We start from the raw sequence: 25,385 nt of genomic DNA on the forward strand, positions 1-25,385 counted from the left end.
GCTGTGGCAGTTTATGATGTTTGCTTTGCAGAACAGCAGCATGAAGAAAGGATGCTTGCACCAGAAAGACACAAGGCTAATAAAATAAATTCCTGAAATTTGAGTTGGCCTCTTAAAAACACTCACCAGGTACATATATAATCACACTCCATAATTATTCTAATTTGCACAATTAAGAGCTGAATAAACACCATAAATTTAAATTTAAAATCTCAGGCACAGGCTGGTGCTGCTACTGAAATATTTTATAATCCAAAATACACAACACTGCTGCTGATGATTTCTGCAGCCACTGCAACACAAGAGAACCTTCCTGAAATACAGTTAGGTACTTACCACGAAACCGAAAGAATAAAAATAAAGCAATAAAGTTGTTTCTCCTACAGCTTATGAGCATTGTTTTCTTCACAATTCTATCTTTTGGTACTGTCACAACTGACACAACAGTGCTCCCAAGATGCCTGTCTCCTGCAAGCTCTCCACTCCCCCCAAAACCTCCCAAATTAGAAGTCATCCTTCTTATACAGACCACTGCTGTTATTTAGCCAAACTAAGGCAGAAATCCCAGGGCAGGCTAAGGAATGGACTTTAAAAGTGACCATGCCCCATAACTAGTGCATTCTTCTGGACAACCATCTTCCCCATGGACAAAGGTTCTGGAATTTCCATCTCACACTGGAAATGGAAGATGAAAACAACAACAATACCCAACAGCTCTCTGCCTGCTACCGCATTTCTCCTCCTAGGCACCTAAACCAACACCTTCTGATCAGTTATCTTTCCCATCAGGCAAGACGTTTCTCATACTCACCACTCAACGGCTTTGTTTGCACTAGCACCTTCCTCACCAGGCTTGCCATACTGGAATTTTTACCCACGTTGTCAAAACCTGCTCAGGACCAAACCAGGTGAAAGAATTCAAAAAAACCCAACGCCTGCATCTAGTCTCTGTGTCTCCACCGGCCCCTTGGCTTTTTCTACTGAGGCTGCACAGCATCTGGATGAACAAGGCTGAAAACACACACACGTGCACACACATGCACAGGAAGCTTGGAACCAAATCAGTATTAAACGCACCGACTTCCTTCTTCATGCTCCAGTATCTCTGCTGTAAACAAGCATTGCACATTAGCTAAGTGAAGCCGAAAAGTCCAGCAGAGAAAGACAAAAGAAGGGAGTGGCTCCAGCAAGGAATAACTATTTTAAATACACAAACATCTTCCCATCAGATTAAAACTAGCTTTTCAATTAGGCAAATTCTGAAGCCATTGTTGTGACAGAATAACTCAAGACAAACAGGAGACACTGCTTCCTCCTCTGGAGAGGTCTCCTGGATTTCCAGAATGAAGCATCCAGTAAGCTTTCCAAGTCCCTGGACAAACGACTTGAGAAGTGTTTGTGTCACTCCAGGGACAGAAGGCAAAGAAGGGAGAAGCAGATGCAGAAACAAGCCCCAGAAGAGGCACCACCAGCTACAACTTCTGCATCTTGCAGGGTAGGTGCCATGAACAAGCAGGGGAGGGATGCTTAGCTTGTGTCTGGGTCAAGATCATGTGGCGAGGGCTACCAGCCCTGCCCCACAAGCCAGCCACCAGCACTTGGGAGCAAGGTCAGCCTGTCAGGAGTGCACATGTGTGCAAGGATTAGGCAGGAGTCAACCGCATCCTCACCAACAGTGTTTCATAAACAGCCTGCTTGTGTTTTGAGAGACCTCTGCCTCACCCCACACAGCTCCTCTAGTCTTCAGTTGGTGTTCTCTGCCATTTTGAGGCCTTTAACCCACAGCAGCTCCACCTCTGAGCAAACTAGAGAACACACCACCAGTGTGCATCAGATCCTTTTGCACAGACTCAGAGGGGTCTAATGTTTGCCCCATTGCTGGCAACAAACACTCTCTTGATGGATAAGAGAGCAGGCAAGTCAAGCTCTCCCGACCCAAAACGCTCCAAAGGAAGACGGCAATGGCTTTGACCGCTCCATTGGCTCTCCAGCAGGCTCATTTGCTTGGCAGGCAGGAGAAGCAAGGGCAAGCAGAACCCATGACAGAGATGACAGCAGCTGCTTATGCCTACTCCTGTACTCACAGAGGGGCAGACACTGCCAAGCTGGGTGGTTGTGGAGAGCATCCTCTGGTCTGTGGAGGGAGCAAGCCAGGCACAACCACTGCCCATCCCCTCCTGCTGCATCCAAGCACCCTTGGAAGAAAAGAAAATGGAGGATGGACAGAGTAGCTTTGGTCCATCACCAAGGATCTGCCATGGGTGAGGTCCCATCCTCACCCCTGGCTGGGACACAGCCATAGCAGCCTTTCCGCTTGTAGCAGCCCAGCTGCAGAGAAATGCAAGTCTGGTGGACTTCTCAACCACCTACAGCAGGAAAGGCTGAGATTCATGTGGCTTTGCAGCACTAGAAACATTTCCTTGTCTTTGAAAGTATACCAAAGTTATGGTAGCTCTTGGTCTGGGACTTTCAGCAGCCAGAGTCTTTAATGATAACACTAATGAAATAGTACCTGACCACCATGCAGTTTCTCAAACTGAAGTCACACAGGCCAGCACAACAGGCCAAGTGAAGAGAAAGCTGGCAGCTTGGCAATACTTAGCTCCAAGATGATAAGAAGTGCCATCTTATGCCTTTTCAGAGAGATGCATGTTATTTATCTTTCTATCAAAGACCACTTATCTCATAAAAGAGCTTTATTACATCTAAGCTGAAACACTGAAAGATCTGCAACTATTCAACAAATGTCCTTTTTATTACCACCTTGCAAAGTTGGCTACTAAAAGATCCCCCTTTTTTTTTTTACTCTCTTAATACAGCAACAGATTCCTCAGTCCACCTCTTCGCCTCCTCTTTCCACCCTGTCTTTCAAGACAAACCAAATTCTCATAAAAGTAAAGTAAAATTAAATTGCTGCTATCCCTTAAGGCACGTAACTGAGCAATCAAGAGGTTGGGGTCAAAAAAGAGATAGACTTGCTCTTAAAAATCAGAGACTTCACATGAATCTTCCCAGGGTACATGGGACAAGTTTCACAACAACCCTTTACATAAGAGAGAGAAGCAGGGGAGCACAGGGCAAGCAGTGTGCAAGCCCATCAATCTTCTGCCAAAGGGCTGCTTCTCCTTGTTCCACTTGCCAAGATTAAAAAGCAACACTTCATTACAGAAGAACTGGACACAGTTTCAAACCTTCGCTTCCTTTTAACCAGAAATAACATGCTAGCGCACAAGAGCTATGACTGAGAAAGCACTGCTCCAGGCTTGCTGCCCTTCGCTTGACCAGCAGCAGTCATCCCACATGCCACAGCCGGCCCATGCCCTGACAGCTTCCGAGATACAGGGAACTGGCAGGGAACTGGTCATGCACGTTGTTATTCTGGCAAACTCTTCCTGACTAATCTTGCAAGTGGGCCCTGTCATCAACTTCTATCTATAACAGATGATTCCAAAAAAACCCCAAAAAGTGAAAAAAAAAACCCAAACAACCAAATCAAAACCCCTCAAATATTACCTGTCTCCAATAACAAAACGTGAGTCCACATCAACTGGACTTAACGCTGCTCAGCCACGTACACATATACAACACCCCAGGACTGTGTCTGGCTACACATGGCCATGTACATGAGCACATCCAGGGACAGTGCAGGACCATCCCCAGTACCATGCAAATCCCTTATGGGAAATTCATCTGTACAGAAGATAACACAAAGTTCATGTAGTCCAATATGCCAGCTAACTGCCTTAATACAAGTGTTTATGTGCACATCTACTGAAAGACATCCAGAATTTCATTGTTCAAGTGTAATGAAATCACTGCTACAGTACAAAACACAAATCATTTCTTTAATACGCGTCAGCTGAAGAAGCCTTCACATTAACGCCCTCATCCCTGCCAAGTACCGAAACAATTACTGCATGAATATTAACAGGGGTTCCTCAGCAGGATGATGTGATTATCACAGGGAATCTCAGGAGATGCTGCAAGGCTCTACACAATGCCTCAAATTTGTATCAATTTGAAGAGCAATCACTTCAGGCAGCAAAGGCTCCTCAGCCTGGTTATGGAGGGGGTTCCATGCAATGAAAATAACAAGCCCCAGGATGAGACTGTTTGGGAGAGAGGGAAAGGAAACACTGCTGCTTCTACTCTGAGGAGTGACAGCCGTTCATGTTTTCACAAAGGGAAAAATATGATAGCAGCTCCACTGCTTCTCACACCCTGTAAGGAGAAGAAAAATGGTCTTGAATGTGGTATCTATTTAAGGTCATATAAAAAGAAGACTGGTCAGTTAATCCCTTGAAGAGGTTTTCTGGGAGAAACCAACATTGTAACATACAGAGATGGGAAGAGGGAGAATGAAAAGCAGCATGCAGGCTTCAGACCAGCAAAACTGTTCTTCAGCTCTTCCAATTACCTTGACTTTCAGCCCCACTTCCCCAGCATTAGGAGCTTTCACCTGTTATACACCAAACTGAATGCTATGTCTTGCACTTCTATGGTGAAAGCTCCTCATCGGGCTCCAGAAATGCAAGGAGTCATACAGTTTCCTGAGCTGAGCTTGCCCAGGTTTATGGCTCTCCTGGCAACCAGGACTTTCAAACAATCTTCACAGGTTTAATATTTTAGTCTAAAGCTTCACAAGAAGCACCTTAAACCTGGGCATTTCCCCTTTGTTTGCCATTTGATTATGGAAAGTCATAGTAAAAGCTTGACCTTCTATTTTTGTTAGGTGCAACGTATCTTTAGTATTACATATAAAAACAGTAATTAGAATTTTTGCTTCAATTACAAATATACTCGAACCAAGAGAAATTATCACCTTGGGTAGCTAGAATCACAGGATATGTTTTAAGGTTGGGATCTTTTATATTCATGATATGCGATTCTGGATCAAGACATAAAGAGGGGGTTGTAACTTCAGGTCAAGTTTCTAGTAAGGATCCACTAGCACCTCCAATTTTACAGGGTTTACCAAAAAGGAAGGACATCCTCTCCCCACCCTTGAACACCCCTCCTTCTACAGATTTAAAAAAAAAAAGAAAAAGTTGACACCCAGCATGGTGACCTGATGTTTTCCATGCATTTGCCCTCCGATAAGCACAAAAATGCCTTCGGCTGGGCGTTTTCCCTGTTAACCTTCCTGACCAAAAACATTAATGCTCGGAAGAAAACGGAACCTAATGCAGTAGGTAATGATACTAAATATAAGCAATGAGTCAAATCACTTTGTTTCTCAGGCATTCAATTTAGCAAGTTGTTTCAGAAGTTCAAAAACACAGTCCCTGCATGGTCCCTGGAACAGCTGATCATTTGTCATTTTTACTTTTCTTAACTGTTTTGTTAAGTGAAATGTATTCTTAAAAATAGAATTATTACAGAATTCTGTGAAACAGATGCAGTTTGGGAAATTTTTTTTATAGCAGCTGTTACTATTAAAAAAACCCATCACCAGTGACCAACTAACAAAACATTCTTACAACTAGCATAAGTAAAGAGAAAGGAAGTACAGAAAAAAACTGCACAAGACAGGGAGTATCCAGGACACTGCTGTGATTCCCTTCAGAGAGCTCCTGCTGTGGGTTTGGCAAAAAAAACACAGGATCATAGCATGCACTGTTAAGGCAAGACAGATTAATTTGGCTCGGATGGCCATGGCAGTCTGCTCCCCAACTCCACCAACACCAGCAGAAGGACAGGAAAAGCTCGAAGTGTTCAACCACCCTTGAAAGCGAAGTCTCAGGACTGGCAAAGTGACAGAAAGCCAGCGGGAGATGCTTCCTGCTATGCAAAGGACAGTGGGAGGCTGCTTTGGCAACAGAAAAATACACACTTTTTAAGAAGAGATTAAATATCTAATGCACAAGTCAATGGAGGAAATCAATGATGCATTAATAGTTTTGATCATTCTCAAAGTATTTACACAGTCTGCATTGAAAGACTTTCTTTTTTTTTTTTTAAAAAAAAAAAAGACCGGCTGGATTATTTCTTTTTAAATTAACATTCACATGTTCATTTTTTTTTAAGTTTATCTGTACAGATATTCAACAGTTCCCCACTTCCCACCTCTGAAAATTGTGTCCAATCTGAAAAAAGTAATCTAATTGAAAAACTCAACTTTTTAAGCCTCTTCAGTACCACATCTCTCTGCACATTAACCAGGAATCAAGACACGTGGGGAAAAAAAGCACTGAGACTGCATGGGAGATCACTATAAATTTGTCTCCCAGAGATGGTCTTTATTTGGAAGCAGAATAGATTTATTTTCTACATCTAAATGCCAATAGCAGCTCCATGTCTCTGGTTTGCTTTAGCAAAATTTGAAACACGGGGAAATTATCAGTAACTGCAGGCATTATTAATGCTGCTATGACCATTGTTGATACAACAATAATGCTTTACAAGACATTTATAGCAAGAGAGGGTGTGTGTGGAGAGAACCATACACACTTCCAGAAATGTCCTGATAAAATGACATAATCTTCTAGAATCCAAGATGTCAAAACTCTTGACAGGCCAAAAAAACACTGTAAAAAAGTTGCAAACATGGAGTTGCCCTTTTCTGCATGCAGCATGAATTCTCCAAAATAGAGCCCTTATTTTATCTACATTTTACTGTCTGCAAAATCAAACTTGCCACCAGCAGCTCAGCAAGTTCTCAGTACGAGGCTGAGGTTCACGCTTCCCTCAACAATCAAGTTCACCATGGCTGTGGAGGTCTGAATGCACGTGGTATGGTCCCCACTGAGATTTCCAAGAACTGTCTTGTCTCCATTTTTTCAAACCGCAAGGTTCTTCCCCCAGACAAGGTCTCCCTTTCTTCCCCAGCAAACTACCTCCTCTGGAAGAAGTCCCCTTCTCCCTGCAGCTTCTTTACCCATGCTTTCACACTTCACAGTAGAAAAGAGGAGAGGGGAAAAAAAAAAAAAAAAAAAAGAGGGCAGGAAGACAAGGCCAGGTCCTCTGATAGAGGGATGTGGAGGTCAAGCACAAGTCTAGAAGAGGGGATCTCATTTATATCCTTAGAGAAGCTGTTGTTGGGATCTGCAGGGCTATCTCAGCAGCTACAGGTAGTTACAAAATGCAGTAGGCAGTCTGCTATGGCTCACAATTCCTTTTCTGCCTACACACCAAACTTGCAAGGGTAAGGCAAAAAACTCCCCCCCCCAATATAAGCTACACTGTGACATGTGTTTCTCACCTCTAGCACAACATCCTTGATGAACAAATTAACTTTACTGGAATTTATCCAGTATTTTAAGGTGCACTAAACAAAAAGTCTATTAAGAAGAGTGAGGTTTTAAATTCCCTCAACAAAAGGTCATAATAAGGAAGAATTTGCAGATTGTTCTCTCACATTGCCCACCCTCCCTACCCCTGGAGACAGATGATTTTCTGCATAAATGTGCAAGGAAAGACATGCTAAAGATTGCTTTTGAGCTGCAATTTGAGCCGGAAAACAAAAAAAGACAAGAAGCTACATTCATAAGATGGGAAACCTGAAACAAAAGATGAAAAAGAACTGCACAAATTATGCCATTGCTAGTAAAGGGGGAAAGCCTTTGTGGCAGACACACAGCCGTGTGTGCCAGCCTGGCAGGTCTTGGCAGGAGTTTTCAGTGGCAAGTTTTCCGTGGCCCTCCATTAACCGTTGAGTGAATAACCCAGAATCCAGATAAACAGCAAATTTATTGGAAATTGAACAAGAAACAGACAGTGATTCATTCTGCAGGTTAAGGTGCTTTTAAATGAAATGAACAATAAAGAGATTACAGCTTCCTAATCAAACCACACATCTGAAAGATGCAAAGGATGAAAGACGGGAAGGGAGAAGCCAGGGGGAGTGAGGATGGGAAGCTTAAAAAAAAAAAAAAAAATCAGGTATCTACAACAGATTAAATTGGGAGAAATCAGAAGAAATGGGCTCTTAGGTTTTGTATTTACATACTCCCTTTGCAGCCCTCAGCCCAGTGTAAACAGATGCACATAAACTGGAAACAAACATGGCATCTCTCTAGAAAAATAATTTTGGGGTGCGTATAGGAGTCAGAAGTGTATTTCTACAACCCTATGTTCAGCACAGGGATGAAATGCTGTTTGCACCTGCAGAACATCCACCTCACTTCTGATCACTGTTACCACAGGACTGTTCCCAGTTCTTGCCACTGGCTCTGCTGGGAGGCGAGATTAACGATTTTGTTGTCAGCACCAGTGCAGAGAAAAACGTGTCAGACCTCACCTCACCCTGTGCCCCTCCTTTCAGAGGGGGATCTCCAGTCAAAGGATGTTAAAAAGACAAAAGAAGTGCCTCCTCACATACTTTACTTACTGGTGCTCCATATAAAGAGTACATCATTCGCTGTCATGCTAACAAATTACCTATTTTATTGTAGGATATTGCCAAGTTAAAGTAACAAACCAGAGCTATTACTGTGTTAATGAACTACCTCATCTTTATAAATATCAAAACATACAGTTATGAAAGTAACTGACAGTAACTGGAGCTTAGTTTATTCTGCAAGGTAGAAGAGACTCTAAGGTATCCATCTCTCTCATCCTCAGTCACCCCTGGTGATCCCGGACTTAGTCATTTGCAGCTTTATTGATAACTCTTGAAGTCTGGAATAAATTTGTTGCGGGTGTCAGTATCTTGAGGAGGATACTGATATTAATCTTCAACAAAAAGGTCAGCCAACCAAAACAATAATTTTTTAAAACCTTTCTCAACAGGTGACAATTTGTCTTCCTCTCACCTGTTGAAAACAATTCCTATGGCTCTTAAAATATTAAAATACTCCCCTATGTCTTATGGTTAATTTCTAAAAATTCAATAGGTACAAGCCCTTTTGCCTCCCCAGCTCCCACACTTGTCACCTTTCCAGGTGATTGAATCCTGGCAACAGCTCACAGCCACCAAACAGCTCACTTTCTCCAGAAGGAAAGAGTCCTACGATCTGTGCACCCCACCAGCTGACTCAAGCTGCTCCTCAGTATGGAGCATCCGTCTACCCTCCATCCCCAAACCTTCAATACAAGGGACTACTGAGCTCTGGAGCCAGTGTAAGAGGGGAAACAATTTTGGTGGCAGCGAGTTGTGAAACTGGTTTAGATGTATTATAAAACTGCTCTAAGCACATAATAACCAGAACTGTACTCAGGATGTGGTCCCCAAAAGGGGCTGTGGGCTTGCAGGAGAGGAGGGTGTGGAGCCACTCTCCGCCTGGAATGATCCTGCCAGCAGGAATCTGGCAGAGTGAGAAGCTGGGCTGCTTAGGTCCTCCTCCAGCACAGCAGAAGAAACTGGCCGGTCCCTGCCTTTCTAGAACCTCCTGGTATCGCCCTCTTCCCCCACCACAGACCAGACATTTTTAATTGCTGTGACTACATACAAGATCATATACTTTTACAGCTGGCAGACAGCTGCCAGAAACCCATTCTTAATCCCTAAACTTCAGCACATGCATAAGGAAAACAGGAGTTCAGAACCGCATGAGAATCTTGTAATTTGCTCTCCAAAATAACCCTAAAAGCCCATGGCAATCCACATGCAAAGGAATGTATTTTTCCACACAAAACCTCAAATGAGCATTTTAATTCCATGTCATCATGGGAATCAAAAGTACCATTTTTGAAAAATCACAGATTTACATACATTGGCTGTGTGAAAGTCTGAATACAGAGTTTAATGAAGCAATTGTTCTTCCTTTAGTGGAACAGAAATACAGTTGTTTCCAAGTGTTTTGAACAACTCTCCTCATCTGCTTTTCCAAAGAGACCTTCACATGAGCATACACACATCTACTGTGGGGCAGGCACTGGTATTTTAGAGTGGGTGAGAGAAACAAAGCTACAAGATACTGTAAAAAAAAAAAAAAAAAGCAAATCACATCTTCACACCAGATTCCAGTTATGTTACTAAATGAAAATGAGTGATTTTCCTCTCCTATGTGCTCACAGTCCTGAGCTTTTGCTTGAACTATGATTAGTGGCTATCTCGCAAGAAAAAAACCCCACCCTCTTTCCTCCTCTTCAAAAGTTTGTCTGGAGAGGGTGAACACATGAAGCTGGAGTAGTATTTATGAAATAGATGTTCATTTTACTGAAGGAATTGGGAATATCTTCATGCATGAGCAACAGTTGTCTTGTTTATTGAAGCAGAGTTGGTTTGACCACTCATTGCTTTCTTCTGAGCGTAACTGTGAGTCAACAGTCGGCTGAAAAACTTCAGGGTGTAGCTGAGTGTTATGCCAAAGTTGCCCAAGCGCTTCTAAGAGGGGGCAAGTCAGACATTTGACAGGCTGTGGGACCCCAGCAAAAAAATTTTATGAGAGAGAAGCCTTCCCTACAAGTGTAAAACAGCTCTGGGATACCATTTCCATGAAAGGCAACAGTCACTTTGGATCCCCAAAGCATGGTTTCAAATGCTAATTCACCACTGACAGGTCAATAACCAGCTAGAATAATTTGTGCAAAATGGTTTTATGTAAAATGATTGTTCAAAGGGATCAGGGCAGGGGGACTGAAACACACAAAGCCACTCGTGCATTTATTCCCCTGAATAAAGTACAAACTTGGAAGCTGAGTGAGGGGATGGGAGAGATTATCACCTCGGCACAGTGAGAAGAGAAGGCTTGGCCTCTCAGTGGCAGCTGCTGAAAACCTTTCTAATTCTTCCATGGACTGAAAAAGAGCACAGGTAAGAGACATCTCAAAGAACATCACTATCAAAAGATAATGAATTTTAGTAGAAAATCAGCAACATGGCACACTGTTCCATGTGGGGCAGTGGTAAGGAAGGCAGGCACACAGACAAAAGAGACAGAATGAGATATACCATGAACTCTGAAAGAAGGAAATCAGAGAGGAGGAAGAAGAGAAAGAATAAAGCCAGACTCTTTTTTTCAGGGGTGGGAGAAGAGATGAAATACAAGAAGTGTAATAAGCAAGGTATATAAAACTGTTTCTTTCCTATAAAACCATAGAGGACAAGATCATGCAAGTATTTTTCACCTCAGCTAATAAGCGCATACCCTCAGGCTACTAAGTGTCAGCTATATTTTTTAAGGACTTGAGGAAATACTTGCATTAAAATTAAAAATAAAAGGGAATGCTCACTTAATCTGCTATGCAATCTGAATCCCCATTTATAAATGGCAGGGACTGGAGACAATGAGAAATTACTAGATTGCACAGTCCTCTGCAATGCAGTTAGCAACAGCTGAGGGGTAAAGTTGGAAAACCACCAATGGACTTAAGAATGCCAAATTAAGTTTGCTTGCACAGTTGCTGCTAATAAAAACCACAAAGCCATTCTCTTGGTCTCCACACTGCCTCATTCATACTGCTCCGTAATGCTGAAACAGAACTGAAATCATAGAAAAAGCCTCAGAAAAAAAATCCTGTATCTAACACCATCACTCTTCCCTGCAGTCGAGTGAATGGACCAGCTGCAAAGCCAGGTATAGTTTCACGTATGACTCTTCACTAAGGATTTTCAGTGAAGCTCGTTCCTGACACAGGCCAGCGTTAACTCGTTACTCCACATGCCAAAGACAGCAACGAACGCATCCCAGCACTTTGGCTTACAGCAAAACCTGTCATTTCAAGCCAATGAAGTAATGACACAGAATCAGACAGAAAAATATTTTCCTACTATCTCATGGATAAACAGAACTTGCTACAACTTATTAAAACATCTGTTGGGAGCTACAAAAAGGTTTCTTCATTTTCTAGAGCCATAAACTCCTTGCTAAATACGAAGGGTTGTCCTGTGATTTGAAGTGAGCAAATGTAAAGCGATGATGTGCACGGAACTACAGAAGCTACTCTGCTGGAGCTCGGTAATTACATGAATGAACTGATAGATTAACAGCAAGTCTAAATACAGCCCCCCAAGGGGCTACAACTCAGTCAAGGGTATTTTGAAAGGAAATGTTGCTATTGCAAGGGAACTGTGGTAGCAGAAGGGAAAAGTAGCCATGTGGTTATCAGCAACAAGAAATTACCTACTTATAGAATAATAAATGCTGCTATTCAAAAAAAAATTATGCTACAAAGAACTTCATTTCACACAGGCTGCATTTAGAAGTACATCAGTTAACTCTAATTTGCCTTTCTATAGCAGATTAGCGATAAAAATTCTCAGCTTGCATCTAAATCGAAGGGTTTCCCCTAAGTGCATTAGCAAGGAAAAAATCACAGCAACAGCTTTATTGTTGTGAAAAATATTCTGACTTCAGAAGGCAGCTTCTCCTGCAGTAAGGAAGATGTGTCAGTGAATTACTCAGACCAACAGACCTTCGACCATTAACCCTCCCAGCCATCTCCTCCTCGTGGGGAGAATCACTACTGGAGTGCAATGCATTTTGTTGAGTAAACTAATCCCAAAAGTCCCCTAATAAAATTTTGTTGTAGCCTAAAGAGTCACCCTTCAAAGAAACATGTGTTCCTGACTTTTGTTGTGTACATGACACTGTAACACAGATATTTACCTTCTCAGATCAATCTTACCAAAATTAGTCACATGAAATATTTGCATGTTTTCTACAACTTCAGACTAAATCAATTTTATCTTAAAGGCCATGATTCTGGAGAACAGAAAATATTTGGGGAAATATGTAACTTTTCTAAAGAATATCACAATTTCTTCTTTTTATGAGTAGCCAGTATGTAGATATCACCATGGCTATCATCTCAGTTTAAACACTCTATGGCACAACATACTGATCTTTGCACAAAGAGCAGTCCTACTTGCATCCTTGACATGTTATAGGTTGTTCTGTTTTTTCTAGCAGTTGTTCAAAAAAAGGAAATGCTTGTCCATTACTCACATCTCCCCATGATAACAGGGAGAGATAAAAAAAATAACCTATAAGGAACTGCTGTATCTATATTACATGCAATTCAACACACAGGAAAAGCTCTTTAAGGAGGAGGAGGGTTATTTGCATGTAGCAGAGCAAACACAAGGAAGGCTGCATAGTCAGAGAAGTCAGATGTGACTCTGCATTCCTTGGGAATACTATCACTTTATTACCCCTCTCTTCAAGTAATTAGGCAAAGCTGCAGCACTTGTGAAGATGAATGAAAGGAAAAAGGGATAAAGAAATGAAGGTGTGGCAAACAATAGTCAAAACCAAGATTACTCTTGAAAAAACTCTCATAAATAATCATGCTTTGTTGCCTGCTCTTTATTTTGCATCTTTCACATACCTCTTTGCTTATATTTGTGCACATATTTGGTTTTGCTTTATTAAAAAAAAGACAAAAACTGCACACAACTTGGACTGTGTCTGTGGAAGCGTGATACTGTTGGAGCACGGATCAGCCACAGGCCAATAGTTAGCAACTTTCAACACAGCTGGCATTAGGGATCCCACAGACTATGGTCCTTTTGTTACCAGAGCTGAGGAACATCAAGTATTTCTCATTTGACTAGCACATGTTGCTCCAGTGCACTTACATTTTATACAGTCTAAGCTTTCAGTCTGAAACAGGAAGTTTGGAAATATAAAAATACAAATTTTTAAAAGGACATTGAACGATCAAACATTAGTCCACTGTGGTAAACGACCTGAAACAATTGCTCTGTCGATATGTTAACTTTCTAAAATTTTTACCATCGGGTTTGTAGTGAAGCAGGATACTTGAAATATAAATCCTTTTTCAATCAACCATTCTTATCGGATTTGCTCCAAAAGAAAACACAGAGAAGGCAGAAATGCCATACAAGAATACATCTGAGAGATCAGATATGAAAGGAGTTACAACAGGTCTTAAAAGGAAACCTTTTCATTGCCCACATTGTGCAATACTGACTGTAAATAAAAACAAAAGATTAAGAAAGAAAAATTCTGCTATACCCTGTCAAGTGTTACTTTATGCGAACTAACATCAGTAAGAGATCTGCTGAAATACCAGAACTGGGGCTGTGTGTATACACTGCCAATGCAGCATGGAAGCAAAGGAAGAAGCTAGCATTCCACTCCTTTGTTTTCAGGGGGAAAAACCTCCCTAAAATCACTTCCTTTCAAACATTCTCAGTCTCAACTAGGGTTTTGAATAAATAAAATTATAAGCACAAAGACTGCTCCTTATGTTTTTGAGGATGACCGACTCCACACATAGTTACTCAGCACAAGGAAGCTACAATCATAAATTATGCTTTTATTATGCATAATTTTCCTTTTATCTTTAGTTACACCACAACACCATCCAGGGTTCTCTGGGAGACTCATGCTCCAAGAGCCAAGGGACTATTTTACAGTCCGTAAGGCTCTTCTCCTGGATAACACAAATCCTCAAGCTTTCAGCTAGTCATCCTTGTGCCAAGTCTAGCTATTTTGTTCAGTAGACAGCATCTCTCCAACATGAATGTACCTAATATGCTTACACCAGATACACTTCAGACCCTACACATGGGTAAAAGTCACAAAGCAGGATGTGGCCAGGCATCAGCATCTAGTCTACAAACCTTCTGGGACTACTGCCAGTTAAGAAATGATAATAAGAACAGTTTTATTCAGTAAGGAAAATTACATCAGCTATACAGGAGGCCTTCTTGTCTTGCTTGCTGTTTAGACACTTAACCTATACTCTGTTTAATGTGTTAAACTGAATCCTGCATGGCATTGCATTCATAAAGTGTCCAAGGAAAATCCTGGCTTGAAAACTAAAAATCAAATTCAAGATAGTTGTAAGCATGAGTGGAAAACAATGAAAATGAGGAAGAGAAAGGGATACGAACATTTCTCTGAGGCTAAATATCAAGGCAACTATCGAGGGAGTTTCTCCTTCAGTGAAATCCCTCCTCAGTGCAGAGGAACACTTCAAAGCTAAGCTACCACTCGCTGAAATTCTCCAATTAAATTGGAGCAGATACTTCGAAATGTGCTTCAAATTATAGAAATTGGCCCTGAAGGCTCCTTGGAGAATTACTTTATTTAGATAATCAACAAAATAATAACACTGGAGAAAAAGCGCCAAGGGCAGCACAAATACCCTAATTTTTACAAAAAAAACCCCAACAACCAAGCAAAAAACAAACCCACACTTCAGCCTTCAGAAGTCATCTTTCTGCCTGCCCTGAAACAATAGGACTCTGTTCTCTTTGTACTCCTGACATGCTTTATTTCAGCCACCACACCCAGTTCTGGGAAGGGCACTATGATAGCCACTGATTTCTTTGCAAGGTGGTGCAAGGTGAAGTCAAAGTTAATAATCCCACATCCTGTTTAATGTTTTACTTTTTTTAATTTCACCCTAGTAAACATGGATACAAAATTCATTCAAAGGTGTGCTAAAAGGAAAAGGGAGAAAGGGGTAAAAAGTTATCCTATATTAGCCACTGATTAAAAACCAAAATAACACTGGAAAGGAGTGTAGCAGAGCTCATGAACAGCAATGAGCAGCTGTAGGCAAAAGAAACGGAGCAATCCCTTAGGATCCATGTACTCTCTGAGTTAATGGGGCACAGGCTATGGCAACCCAGGGAAACACTGGAGCAGAGCTTCACCCTGCCGTCTCACCAGTGCATCTTGGACTTAACTGGCACAAGCTTCAAAGCAAGGAAAAATTCTTTCCTCCATACATTTGAGCCCCACCCTTTGCAAAATCTACAACTGACACATAATTTTTCTTCAGCAGGGAACACGTCAAAAATCAGATTTACTTTACATACTTCTGATAATTGTTGGGCATAATACCCTGAGCTTATTTTCACAGATGACCTGGATACAATAGACAAATTATATTGATACAAATCCAGACTAAATCATAATAAACCAGTGTATGAATTAGAGAAGTAGGTGTGGAGTGTGTATAATTTTTTTCTTTTAAGTTGTACATCACAAGGTTCCTCAGTTCCATTACCTAGGACAAGCAGATACCTTTTTAAAAGTCAGTTGTGTGCTGTGATCACCAAGTTGGCCACTCAGCTAGAACAATAAAGGGATTTCAGCCAAATGAACATTGCTTCCTCCAGACTGTCTTTAAAAATTAAACTCTGTAAAGATAACAGTTATGCTCAGAACTAATTATAGCAGAAATGTTATAGTGGCTAAAAATGCTAAAAAGAGGTGGTGGGAAAGGAAGTTAGCTTAGAGAAAAAAAAAAAAAAAGCACCAAAAACCAGGGAATAGCAAACCTGTCATGCGTCTGTCACACTTAGCCTTCACACCGTGCTCACAGCAAGATGGAAGGTAGGAAGCGCATAAGAGCTGTGGACAACAAAGTCCCAAACCCTGAGAAACAGTCCAAGACACAGTGAAGCCCCACAAATGCTGCAACGTGCAAGAAACCAACAGAAGTCTGAGTAATGTGCAAATTAAGTGGAAAAATTGAGGAAAGCTTCTCACCCTGCTTTTTATCCCAGCTGAGAGCGCAAGGGGAGCCCGCTCCCACACCTGCACCTGACTTCTCAAAGCCCAGCCTGGACAGAGGACAGGTACTAGGCCACTTTATTTTAGGCTAAAGGATAAGGCTGCCTTCAGCAGCAACTTTAGCAATAGAAGCAAGTAAAGTGTAAACCTGAATAAATCCCCAAGCCAGTGAGCCCTTTGAGGAGACCATGCTGCCAGGTTCCCCAAGTTGTTGGCATGTGAAGCAGCTAAGGAAGAATCTCATTTTCATGTGTAATCTGCACTTGCATTTTCTCATCTTATGATTTTCCTTCTAACTCTGTGATCAAATGTTTAGCTGGTACTTTGACAGTAAACATACTCCTTTTTTCTTCTATTCCTAAACTTTGTCTGGTAAACAGGTGATCCAACAAGACCACTCATTTCTTTGGGAGCAGCAAAACAATGAACGGAGTAAGATTCACAACACCCTTCGCCCAGCACTAAAACCGGGGTTAGTACGTTTCCTTCCAGCATGACTGGCTGTGCCTCAGAAGGTATTTTTGGGGAACCACTGCCTCCCAGGATTGGCAAGTGACAGAAAGGACGTGAGAGTGGTCCCTGGCTCAGAAAGCACCCCTTCATGGCAGCTGCATGCAGCATGCATATGTGTGTGCCTGTGTACAGCTCTGTCTCACTGTCCAGAGAAAAATACAAGAAGCCTCTAATCAATTAAGCATTCCAAAGCAGAAGAGCATGTGCATAAACTCTGACTTAAAAGGGTGCCTACAATCTTTCCAAACCGACCAGAGGACTCGAGGCAGGCTGTACCATTCAGGATGACAGCGCTGTCCCGTACCTGGAGGATGCATAAGAATCCGGCAGTGTGAAACGACTGATGACTAGGAAGGGAGTGTAAGATATTTTTTCCTGCACATGCAAGTGGCTGTGCATGAATAACTTCTCAAACCCACACACACTAACAACTGTCCTTATTTAAAAGATTCCTCACAGTTGCTACAAGCCAGCAATAAAGTAGATATAAAAGTATTACAAGAAAAACTGTCAGCAGAAAAGATACTGGAAAGCTAGAGAAAAGGCTTCACGCTTATTCATGCTAGTTACACAGCAGGATGATTTTCCCCCTAATATTTGTAGTCAGCTTGTAGAACTGGAAAATAAAGTTTCACCATCTGTGAAATCAGCACAAATACCAAGGACTCTTTAATCCTTCCCAAGATGAAATGAAGTTCAGCTCCACACTAGCTAGGTTAAAAAAGCAGCAGGTTTGGCTCATTGAGGATACGTAATCAAATGGTACAGCATTCAGACAAATATGTGTCCCCAAGCTGAATCATGTAATCATTTCTTATTCCCCACAGAGGGAAAAAAAACCAATGCTCAAAACAAGTGGGGGAAAAAAGTTGGGATAAGCACAAAACTAAAACTCAGAATTCAAAGGGACACCTTGAATTAAGAAAAAACCTGTTTATAAACATGTCCTTTTGAGAGATAGAGCAGTGCTGGCTCTCCTCTAAGCCTGTAAGTCAACCTGCTCATTTGTTCCCTGCACTTCGTCTCAAACAGTAGGTACAACCAGGTGGAGTATTGGTATGAGTCCATGATAAAATGCTGTTTATCTTTGCAAATACTAATATTCATCAATTCCTCCTGAAGATAAAACAATGAATATTTGCTTCCACAGATGGAGAGAGTGTTATTTAAACCATGATACTATTCTAGTAAATCCGAGACAGATGGGCCAGGATTTGGGGGACAACTGAAGTTGCTGTGTTCATGATAAGGGAGTTAGAGTGACAGAAAGCCTCTTGCTGGGAAACGTGGGATCTGGTAGATTTGCATTTGTTTCATAAAGAAGGCGAATACGCTACAAATACACTATTCAAGATCAGTGAGCCAGAACCATTTGGAGGTAGTGGGTCAATCCTAAAAGAGGCCACCCAGACTTCCAGGTAATTGTTCTACAAAGCACCATCCACAGAGCCCAGCAGGTCACTGCAAGCACCTGAAATAAGTTTTTAACATATCTTGTTTATTGTTCATTGTCTAGAAACAGTGAGATTTTGGGGAGAAAGAAGAAAGTGGGAAAGAAAATACCCCAGTCTCTCAGATCACAAGCATAAGAAAGAAAGGAAAAGTGTATTCAAAGTTAAATTTGAAGAATATCTTTATTTAGCATATTAACAGTGATACAGAGTGTTTGTCACCCACCTATACCAAGCAGACACAGAGCAATGAAAACTTTTCCATCTCATATAATCAAAATACTATTCAAATGAAGACAGGATTAAACGTGTTGTGTATCTGTCTCTAACTTGGATACAGGTTACTGTAGATGACTTAAGGGCGTTTTTTTAGACAGCAAAGAAAGAGTCAAAGGTGTTAAAAGAAAAGTGGACCTGGTATCCTGGGACCAAGGAAGCAAAATTTATCCCCTTCAGCAAATGTTGACAGAGCCATTACTCAGGCAAGGCTTCAGATAAGTCACTAGTAAAGTCTTGAGCCCCAACAGTGAACTGCAGGGGTCCCTGTGCTTGGTTCATCTACTACAGCTGATAATATACTGGGGCAAAGAAGAAAAAAAAAAAAAAAAAAAGAGAAAGGGCAAGCTTGCATACACTGTTACTACAGAATGTGGATGCACACAAACTATATTAAGAAGATGTTAAAATACTGCAATTTTTCTGTTGGGATTCAAGAGGACTTTCTTTCTGCAAGAGAATGGACATGTGAGCAATCCTGCGTGAGAACAAGACTGATAAGAGCCACAGACTGAGCAAGAACGCGAGAAGGACGTAACCCTGAATGAGGGGGGAGAAACTCGATGAGACAAACAACCCCCGGAAGGGGTTGGGACGGAAGAGGAAGTTACACAAGGCAGGAAGCCTGGCAAGGCTGATGTGGCACTTTTATCCAATCATAAGAAGGTTTAAAGCATGGGCTAAGTTAACTGTCCAATCTTGAGGACTTGTACTGCATGTTACTCACATGTGCGGGAGAACATTATAAAAGGGCTTTCTTAGTTGTAATAAACGGGCATTGCTTGATCATATTGGTCGTGTGCGTGCTCAGCTCTCCCACAATTTTTCTAATGAGGCTGTGTATTTTAATGATGCTATCTGAAAGAAGGATCAGATTAACAAAGCTGCAGGGCAAAAACGAAGACATGAAGAAACCAATCATATGTTTATTAACTAAGGCAGCTGCCAAATCTTACTTAAAATGTTTAATTGGACAAGTAAAACTATGGTAAAATTTAACTCAAGTAACCAAGTTAATTGAACAGAATTGGTACAATTCAACGCATATATGCTGTGCATCTTCTATCTGTCACACTGTCAGTCTGCTCTCTAATTATGTATCTTGAATACTTACTGAACTTCTAACAGGACATTTAATTTTCCCACTTGAGAAAAAGCTTTGAGCACAATAACAAAGTAATTCATGCTGCCTATTTGTCCCTTCTCACCTAAGCATCACCCTGTGAACTTCAGCCTGGTGATAATAATAGCATCAGCATTACTAAAGGCTTATAGTTTGACAGAGGAAAGCAACCCTTTTTTTCCCCTGTGGATCTATTTGGAATAAACATGGAAGCTGAGATTTTGCAGATTGAAACTAAGGACAGAAAAAGCATGGAATGAATACGTGCTGCATAGCTTAAATAAGCAAAAAATGTGGCTTCCTGATGGTCAGTTTTCAAATCTGAGCAGCTTTTGTCTTCATTGGCCACTGGTATTCCTTCACATCAAAGGGATAAAAAAACAACACCAACATTAAAAAAAAAGACATCTCATTCTGACCGAAAATGAGGGTCAAAACCACTGAAATCAACAACTTAATATTTGAGATTGGGAAAAACCCCATATTATTATTGGTATTCCAAAAAGCAGCTTTTTAAAGCACGATCCTCAACTCCACACAACAGCCACAGAGGCACGCACTACCATCCAGAGGGCAACAGCTGCTTCCTTACATTCATTCTTAGGAAACAGGGTGTTTAAAAGGCTGTAATATTTGTATGTATTTATGCCTTCACTAATTTTATTACAAATTTACAACTAAAATAAAATGGAAAACCAATGACAGCTCAAGTTTAGCAAAACAATCTTCTAAACCTGCTTTCGCCACATATTCTGACTTAATAGTTGGCATGACACGCCAGAAGTAAAGGAGCTTCTTTGTGTAATTATCGTGTCTCCTATTTTATCTTTGTCTTCCTCATACTTTTTTAAAAAACATAGCATTTCTTAAAATCTAAGTGCAAGAAGCATTTAATCTTTACAGCAAAACCTGCTTCTTCTGGTCTTATCAGTATTTTCATTAGAGGTGATTTTAGCTCCAATCTTCCATCTTTTCTTCTTGTATTCATGTTGATATTGAAACACTTTAAAAGTGTGTACCAGGTCACAGGCTTAAGGGCTTCTATTTTCTTCCTACATTTTTCAAAAGTTTCTTAGAAAGGATTTCTTCCTGCAGCAGTGAACCTGGTTCTCTTTGCATCAGAGTGGAATTCCAAAGTCTTTTTCTTTACTTCCTCATTTACACACAATCCTTCACCCCCCATTTTTACAATAGTGCATTTCTGGGAATACCTAATTTCCTAACAAGCTAGCAGTGAAAAGCCTCAAGATAAGTAGTATTACTGTCACCAGCAACCAAGTGGAAGCTTCAAAAAAATATAAAAAAAAAAAAAAAAAAAAAATCAAGGCATATCTAGATTTTGCTGTCTATCCTCAGTACTAATGGATGTAATCACCACAGAAATGTCATACCTTTTATCCAAGCTTTATTTCTATTACAGATGTTTTGACAGGAGATTTTTACAATTATTAGATTCTTCTGCAGTTTTCTTAGGTCAGTAAATTTAGCTACTGCACTTAATATATTGTATTTTAAAATAAGGTGTGCCCTCCCCAAAGCCCCAACAGCAGGCAACAGAAGGGCCAAACGAAGGATGGAAGACGGGGGAAGCTGAGGGTTAGAAAAATCAGTTTTACATACTAGAATTCATCATTAAGCTAATATTTTGCTGAGCTATTTTGATTTCAAACGCCCATCTAGCTTTCCCTACACAGCTTTCCAGATCTCTAACTGCAATGCTGCATCTTGTCTACTTGCTGACAAGTAGCTTGGTAGAATGTAAGACACAAAAGAGACACTTGAGGCTAGAGGTCAAATATTCAAAGCTGCTGATGGGAAAGAAACTCTGGAAAGCAGGAATGTTGAAAGGGATGGAGTGATTGTGGACAACGTACTGAAAATGAGATTGTTATGGAAAACTGAGCCAGTAACGAATAAATACAGGTTTTGGATGCAAATGAAGGATCCCAGTGAATGTATGTTATCACCATAACTAGATCAGCACAGTATTTTTTTGACATTTCTAGAGGGTTGCTCATGAACAGCTGAAAAACCAAACCTAAGTGGTGTGACAACCTAAAATCTAAGCAGCTGGAAGTAGCTTTAGGTTCTGCATGAATCCCAAACCCCTACCAATTTCTGTAGTTTAACAGTATTTTACTCCTACTTCCGAGATTCCCCTAACCTTTCAATTACAGCAGTCAGCAAAACACAAGGCTTTCCTTCTTATTATAAGCAAATAATGAACATACCAAAAAAAAAAAGGCTACAGTGCAAGCCTTTTAAGGTCCTGGATACTCGCTACAGCAAGGTATTTTCCAGACACTTAAAAGGTTTAAACAGACTAAGATGCGACTTCGCTGCATTTACTACCAAATAAAATTTGAAATTTAAAAAAAGTCTTCATATTCCCCAAGTATTTTCTGGAAACATCCCAAATGCTAGCATAAATGCACTGACAGAAACTGCTGAAGCAGCATAATCTGGAACATTAAATTAAACTAGAAATACCTATAAACATTCTTGTAAACAGATCATACATGGATGTTGGGCATAAAGGTTGCTATGAAAGAAGAGATAACATACAGAAATATTGAGCTGCTGAGGATATGAGGAAAGGAAAGGATATTATTAAAATGTTTATTATGGTAATGCATAGAAATTAATTTGAAAAAATCAGCTCCCAATACACAAGCCTTATAATGAGCTTATAGCCTAAACACTGATGCTTTGTCAGATTAAGCATGCTTTGCTTCCTTTGTATTTTACGATATGATGCCTTTTAAAGAAAAAAAGCATGTAGCTGTAGCTTCATCTTCAATATTCTATTACCAGAGAAACAGGGCTAAGAGACATAAGTGTCAGCCTTTGAAAGGCAACAGGATTTAAAAATGAACTGAGTGGGAAAAAATGCCCAATTATCTTTAAGCCTTTTTTTTTTTTTTGGAAAGCTAATGTAATTTTACAGTTCAGAATTTGCTGGTGTTGGGTTACAGAGATAACAGGATTTACATGATCATGACAATTTTTAAAATACCCCATCACTGTTACTGAATTTTACTTGTCCTGCAGACAAGTCAAAGCAATTTTCTACTTGTCAAAGATGATAAATCAGTTGTCTGGTGACACTGACAGGTGGACTTGTCAAATCCCCCTTGAAGTACTTCGGTCTCTCCTTTCAGGCTGCCTGTGAACTCCTGAGAGTGCAGTGACACAACAGAATAAGGGGGGATTAGGGAGAGTTTCGATTTTTAGGGCTGCTGCCCACTTCCCCATATTTCTTGGTATCTATCTTTCTGCTTTCCCATTAAAGTAGATGTACAGCATCCAGCTGCTGGTTTATTCTAGCACTTCTCTCACAGAATTTCAAACCAATCCCATACCCCCCCACCCCCCTGCATTTGAAAATACATTATTTTCCTTATAAATACCAACTTCTCTTTCATTCAAAACAGAGGCACACTTTAACAAAGACTAAATTAATCCCCATTTCTTCTACCCACTCTGCCACTACAAGCTACTCAAAAGAAACAACTGGCATTTGAAGTGAGGGGGAAAAAAGCAAGGGCAGAGATGTATGAATGAAAGTGAGACTTGTGCCTACCACAAAAAAGTGTGCTTACTTACAATCAAAGTGGAAATGTTCCAGTGAAATACTTTAAGTACTGATGTTAAATAAGGTTGACAAGACATCTAACACAAATTGCTCCCTTTTTTAGCCCTTCCTTCATCAAACAAATTAGAATGGTGTTAATACACTGTCTGGGCTGTACTTCTAAAATAGATGAAGTTGAGCTTAAGAGCCCATGCTAGGTGTACCACAAAGACTAATTTGAAAAATAACTACCTATAGGTAAAATATGTAAGAAATCAGGCAATGCAGAAGAATAAATGTTTTATCCTGCTACCCTCCAAAATAACAGCACTTGGGCACAGTGCTTCTTCAGTGGTGATTCCCCAGCACTCCACAGCAAGCTTCCAATGTTCTTGATCCAAAGACCAGACAAATGCAAACAGCGGCTCACATTTACCCATCAGATACAAAAAGATGAGAAGCCTTAAAGCAAAGCCCAGAGGCAGTGTTCCAAATTGAATCCTCCTCCCAAGCAAGCGAGCCTGTTGGCGAGGCCTCTCCGGGCACTGCTAAGCGCCACCTCCTCCTCCAGACCTTTCATGTAGACTTTGGAGTAGCAAAGTGGATCCTGGAGTTCAGTTTGACCTCTAAGGCTTGCTCTGCTCCATCTCCAGGACACTGCAGGTATGGCTTCCCTGGGACTGCACACAAAATTACTGTGTCTGGCACACACTCCAATTTCTATAAAACTCTAAGAATTAGGAGAAGCAGCAAGAAATTGTTTTTCATCTTGACATACAAAACATGAGCTACTTCACAACAAATAAAAGGCAACCTACTCACGAGCCTGTTCACTGGAAAACCTGAAAAGCATAGTTTTTCATTTTATTTTCTCTGTCTCAGCAATGAATGCCAAAGAGCTTGCAGGTTTGAGATGGAGGATTAGCATTGCTTTTGCTGTGTCCTAAGATAACATTTGTACCATTCCTCTAAATTTCCACATTAATCCTCAAGCTAGAAATGCAGCATAAGCACATTTTTACATCATTTTGACAGAAAGGTAGTTCATCTTTAGTCCTGAGCTGTTTGAAAGCATGTCCTTCCTCCTGCATATTATGCTCAACATACAAGGAGTGGGGAAAAAAAAAGACATCTCTGTCCACGGACAAAGCCTGAACAAATCGCCCAGCAGTGGCATGCAATTCACTGTATCCCCATTTATCCAGGGGGCTGAGTCAGAGCTGTCTTTCCCCACTGTAAGCAGGTAGGGTGGAAATGATGACAATCTGGTTTAGAGGCTACAAGATGAACTAAGACATTTGGTATTGGTGTAACACAAACGCAATTCTAATTCTAATAAAGTCATTTATTGGAGCTGCTAAGTGCAGCTGTTCTTCCCCTGTCTTGCCACCCACACTGTACAACAAGACTAAAACTGAGGGGTGAGGTAAAGAAACCAAGTGGGAAAATGAAATAAATCATTTTGAAAACAGCTGGATGGTAAAAATGGTCAGCCCTTAGGCTGGAGAGCTACTCTAGATCCAGCTGTTTTACATTACCATTAACTTGAATCTAACTGCCATCTGGGTAAGCAAGCTACATTTTAAAAGACACATGTAAATTAATCTGCAGTTATTTCCAAAGATAAGCTATCTCTGTCTCTTGCCAGAGAATCCAGAGCAGAGTTGCTCAAAGTCTTTAGAGGCAAAAAGTTTTTTTTCCCTGGAAATGCTGCAATTTCTTAAGAAAATTTTACTGAGGATTTCTTCCTGGCATGAATAATTTATGTGCCTTGAAACTCTAAATATTAAAGAGCCACAATTATGAACAGAATAGGAGATACCTCTTCAATTTTCCAAAGGTGCTTCTAATTCAGGCTGCATTTGTACTATCAAGGGGGGCAGGGAAAGAAGAATCATGCTAGCCACTCTCCCCCATGGTTCTCAAGGGAAAATTGAGCAAAGCATAGAGCCAGCCAGTATCTCTTTCAGTCCTAAACCAACAGCATTCAGATTGCAATATGGGTTTCAAGAATACAAAAGGGGAAAAAATGCAGAGAAATAATACCCACTATGGCTCATCAGAATATT

At 40.7% G+C, this 25,385-nt stretch overlaps 1 protein-coding gene across 5 annotated transcripts in view; it reads right to left on the reverse strand.

Moving 5' to 3' along the window:
* The window catches only part of RASAL2 (RAS protein activator like 2), a 186,741-nt gene that overhangs the window by 147,240 nt on the left and 14,116 nt on the right, over nucleotides 1–25,385 (reverse strand). The window contains exon 1 of one of the 5 annotated variants that reach the window (XM_074906974.1): nucleotides 812–873. The exons of the other annotated variants lie outside the window; for them this stretch is intronic. Coding sequence (XP_074763075.1) covers nucleotides 812–860 — 49 coding nt within the window. The 5' untranslated portion in view covers nucleotides 861–873. Of the gene's footprint in view, nucleotides 1–811; nucleotides 874–25,385 lie in introns of those variants that run through there. 5 annotated transcript variants of the gene reach the window in all.

Source organism: Athene noctua, chromosome 5 (genome assembly GCF_965140245.1).
Source record: "Athene noctua chromosome 5, bAthNoc1.hap1.1, whole genome shotgun sequence".
Lineage (NCBI taxonomy): Eukaryota > Metazoa > Chordata > Aves > Strigiformes > Strigidae > Athene > Athene noctua.